At 41.2% G+C, this 4,899-nt stretch overlaps 1 protein-coding gene across 1 annotated transcript; it reads left to right on the top strand.

Moving 5' to 3' along the window:
• The first annotated feature begins 1,988 nt into the window (after window positions 1-1,988).
• On the top strand, window positions 1,989-4,518 carry LOC149821858 (putative indole-3-pyruvate monooxygenase YUCCA5). The gene is made up of 3 exons (XM_089980888.1): window positions 1,989-2,679; window positions 3,392-3,763; window positions 3,988-4,518. Exons 1-3 carry the CDS (start codon window positions 1,996-1,998, stop codon window positions 4,207-4,209), a joined length of 1,278 nt encoding a protein of 425 aa, XP_089837014.1. The 5' UTR covers window positions 1,989-1,995; the 3' UTR covers window positions 4,210-4,518.
• The last annotated feature ends 381 nt before the right edge of the window (window positions 4,519-4,899 follow it).

Consider the following 4,899-nt stretch of genomic DNA (forward strand, 5'->3'; position numbering starts at 1 on the left):
GAACCAGATTTTTAGATTTTTGGGTATGGTATCGGGTTCGAACCCAGGTTTAATTGAGTCCACTATAAGAAAAATCATACCCGGACCAGATAACAACTACATGAACCAAACCTAGACCATACCCAGTAAAACCATATTTTTTTATCATTTTTACATTGAAAGATCGTGGGTCGTAAACGGAACTCCGGTAAAATTTCACAAACTATACCGGGTCCATGTCGGACCTTTGGGTCCGGACCCAGGTCTTAATCGGGTCTTCTTATTTATCACCATACCTGGACCCTATATGGTTTGGTTCGGGTCGGATCCGGTAAACCAGGCAAATAAAAAAAATATCGGTCTTGTATTCAAAAGGAAAAGCTATATATAATTAACAAAAGAGCATGAAACAGATTATTTGGGGAGGAAATTTGTAGATTGGGGGGGGGGGAAATCTTACCTATGAAAAACAGTCGAAAATATCTTTAACAAAAAAAGCATGAAATGGATTATTGGGTAGGTTGAGCAATATATCTGTAGATTATTTTGGTATATTGGATCTAAAAACCATAACAATTTGACCTTCACCAAACTACCAAAATCTGCCCGACTTTTGAAAAGAGATGGGGAATTAACATCCTAAGTTTCACAGTTTGGAGTTGGATACCTGACTAGGGCAACTTGGCCATCTGAATTATGTTAAAAAATATCTAGAAATACAATAAGACAAAAAGTTTAAAAGTTTAAGAAAGTGATAATATCGCCGTAAAAATCGCAGCTATTTGAGACTTTACAAGCCAATTGCCTCTTAATTTTCATACTCGATCATTTGAGCTCCACCTGGATTTAAAACACTACATGGACTTTTGTGGCTGAGGTTAATCAAGTGGGTCTCTTTATCCCGAATCAAGATTGAGTGGTTGCTAACTGAGCTCAAATTTAAATTTAGAAATCTCTAAAATCACAACCCAATTTCTGATTTACTTGGACCACTGAAGCAACCCTACATGATAAAGCAGGCACAAATCTTTGATCTGTGCGGCTCAAATGAGTCCAAACTGATCAGGTTCTTAGTTCAACTTGCACACGTCAAAATCTATCCAAGTTTGGAAAGAAAGAAAAAAGAAAGAAAACTGAAGATAAATAGAAGAGGATAGGCATCAACACACTCTTACTTTGGTACAAACCTTGCCAAGATGCAAGTTCTTAGTCCCCAGCCCAACTTGTGACCTGCTTTTACTGCCATCCTTCACAAAGAAGCTTGAGCTCTGCAAATTGGGACCATCATACAACTATCTATCTATCTGCAAATATTATTATATAATATCACTTAAGAATTAACCATTATTTAAGTATTTGATATACCATATATCGAATAATATAATAATATTCATCATTGATCCGAATAGAATACTACCACAGCTACAAAAATAACAAAAATGGCAATTTGGAAGCATGAAGTCGGCGGGGGTTGTGATGACAGTGACCTTCATGGTAACGTGCACATGCCCCTTCCCCACACCCTATTTAAACAACCTCAACCCCCATCTCCCTCCTCATTCAAATCCCACACATCTCCTCTTCACTTTCTCTCTCTAAGCTTCCAATCAACCAAAACCATCACACCCAAACTCCAAGAATCCTTCTGCTCTCCTTTTCTCTCTTGCGAAATCGATCAAATTCAAACCAACAACACACCACATCACCCACACTCCTCCTTCGTCACCCTTCCTCCTTACCAACTCTTTCTCTCTCTAGACTACCAATCAACCGCAATCAGCTCTCCAAACTCAGAGAAGGCCTTCTTTTTGTCTATCTCTCTCCTGCAAAAACCAATCAAATCAGCATCTTCCTTTTCTCTCTCTAAAGAGCGGAAACACCATCCTTGTTTTCTTTCTCTAAAGTGGACATATATCATCCGTGAATCTTCTCTCTCTCGAAAACACTAGAAACAAAAATAAAACAAACCGAGCGAGAGAGGATTAAGGATTACCAAGTGGAAGAGCAAAGAGGAAAATGGTGCGCATCCCGGACAACGAGTCGCTGTTCGCGCGGCGGTCGGTGTGGGTGAATGGGCCGGTGATCGTAGGGGCGGGGCCGTCGGGTCTGGCGACGGGGGCGTGCCTGAAGCAGCAAGGGGTGCCCTTCGTGATGCTGGAGAAGGCTGACTGCATCGCCTCGCTGTGGCAGCGCCGCACCTACGACCGCCTCAAGCTCCACCTCCCCAAGCGCTTCTGCCAGCTCCCCCGCCTCTCCTTCCCTCCTCACTACCCCGAGTACCCCTCCAAGCACCAGTTCGTCGCCTACCTCGAGTCCTACGCCTCCCACTTCGCCCTCAACCCAACCTTCAACACCTGCGTCCAATCTGCCGTCTACGACGACACCTGCGGCCTCTGGCGCGTAAGGACCTGCCCCGTCCGGCCCGCTTCTGCCGGTGCCGGTGGTGGTGGCGGAGAGGTTGAGTACATATGCAAGTGGTTGGTGGTGGCTACCGGCGAGAATGCGGAGAAGATAGTTCCGGAAATCGAGGGTTTGAACGAGGTGTTCGGTGGGAAGGTGATTCATGCGTCTGAGTACAAGAGCGGGGAGGAGTTCAGGGGGAAGAAGGTGTTGGTGGTGGGCTGCGGCAACTCTGGGATGGAAGTTAGCCTCGATTTGTGCGATTTTGAGGCCAAGCCGGCAATGGTCGTTAGGAACTCGGTGAGTTTTCTTCTTCTTGCTTCTTTTGTTGAGTACCCCAACTACCCATTTTGTCCTTGTGCAAGTTTTTGTTCTGTTTTTCAAAACTTTTTTTTCTGTTTTTTGAACTCATTGTAAGAAAAGTATGATGAGGCAAACTTGGAAACGTGTTTTACTGTTTCCCTTCCGGTTTTTTCTCAAGTGGTTTTTTTTTTTGTTTCATGGAGTTTTTTTGGTTGACTTGTATTTTTTCTATTTTTTTTAAAGTAACAAAGAGTACCTGATGCTGCTGCTGTTGCTTTTTCTCAAGTGGTTTTTTTTTTGTGTCTGTGCTTGATTGGTTTTTGAGAAAAGTTTTTACAAATGTATCAGGTTTTATGGGGCTTGATGTGATGGCCTCATGGTGAGTGGTTTTGGCATCGGAACCGAAAATAATTTAAATGAATTGAGGTTCTTTTGGTTTTGTATATGCAGATTCTTTTTTGCTTTTTAATTTTTTAAATCATTTCACTGTTGGAAGTCCGGATTCTCCTGTTTCACATTTGTTTTCTTTGGGGATTTAGCTCCACTTCCTTTCTCCTTATTCCTCAAAAAGGAGTAAGTAAATAGAAAAAAAAAAGAATTAAAAAGGATAATTAAACTACACATATTCTTTATGGTAATTTTTTGCTCCATTATTTAATATATATTCATGAGCACCTGTGACTTACTTTAATTTCCCTTCTGTAAACAGGTGCATGTTTTACCGAGGGAAATATTTGGAACATCCACATATGAAGTAGCTGCTATCCTGCTCAAGTGGTTACCAGTCTGGTTGGTGGACAAGCTGCTGCTGATTTGTGCATGGTTGGAGCTTGGAAATATTCAAAAGTTTGGTCTGAAGCGCCCTGCAATGGGTCCCCTGCAACTCAAGAACACATTTGGCAAGACCCCTGTCTTGGATATTGGTGCTCTTGGGAAGATAAGATCTGGAGATATCAAGGTTCTTCCAGGCATAAGGAGGTTTCTGCCTGGGAAGGTGGAGTTTGTCAATGGTGAAATTCTTGACATTGATGCTGTCATACTGGCCACAGGCTACAAGAGCAATGTCCCTTATTGGCTAAAGGTGAGGCCTTTTTTCTTCCCTCTCTTCTATTTCTTCCATTGAAGTTCAAAATGGTAAATTTTGATGATCACAAGGGGAATGTGATTCATGTGATTTCCTTTTCTCAAGGAAAAGAGAGGGATTGACCATAAAATTGACTCTTCACCCCGAGTGTGATTGTTGTATTTGTCAGTTTGACGGTAGTTGAAATGGACCTAACGGTTTTATGGTTCTTTTGTTGTCAGGAATGTGATTTCTTCTCTAGAAATGGGTTTCCAAAACGACCATTCCCAAACGGCTGGAAAGGGAAATCTGGGCTGTATGCTGTTGGGTTCACAAGGAGAGGGCTATCAGGCGCTTCAATGGATGCTGTTAAAATAGCAGAAGACGTTGGCAAGATGTGGAAAGAAGAAACAAAGCCAAAGCAATTCATTGCCTGCCATAGGAGATGCATATCTCAGATTTGAAATCGCCCTCTGTTAATTTGCCATTTGGATTCACAACAAAGATATGGCCAGAGACTGAGGTGTACATTAATGTAAAAAAAAGAAAAAAAAAAGAGGTAAAAAAGACAGCAGCCCGGCCACTGATGTTCAAGTTTTGGTAGGAGTGTGTTTCTATGAGTGCACAAGTAGAGAGATGTACAGATTTGGGAGAGAGAAGTATGCAGGAAAAAGGCCTAGTTCTTTTGGGTCTTTTTTCTTTACTTTTTTTCTTGTTTCTGCAAATTTTGTACCATCCTTTGATGTTTAGTAAATGAAACTTGTTTCCCCTCATGTTAACTTGTTTACATGATTTTTATTTTTAACCATCTTTCAATCTGTGCATGTGCTTGTCGGTATGTGAAAAATATGGCAAAGAGTCCCTTTTTGGCCTTATGGGGATGACTGTTAAACTGAATCTTGTAACTCTCTTCCTGTTTGACCTTCAAGATTAGAGAATGGGACTAGTAGGATCTCTTAGTATGGATTACCAAGCAATCTTTTGCAGTTGCCATAAATAATATAATGGTGTTTCCTAAATCATAAAATTTTACTGACAAAATGCACTTGAACAAAAGTTACCAATCATGGCAAGCTCTGTTTTTTGACATAAAAAGTTCTTGTTTTCTCTTTCTTTAGATCTCACCATCAGCTTTGTGCTCATGTCATTTTCAT

The sequence above is a fragment of the Nuphar pumila genome, chromosome 11 (genome assembly GCF_984573655.1).
Source record: "Nuphar pumila chromosome 11, dmNupPumi1.hap1.1, whole genome shotgun sequence".
NCBI lineage: Eukaryota > Viridiplantae > Streptophyta > Magnoliopsida > Nymphaeales > Nymphaeaceae > Nuphar > Nuphar pumila.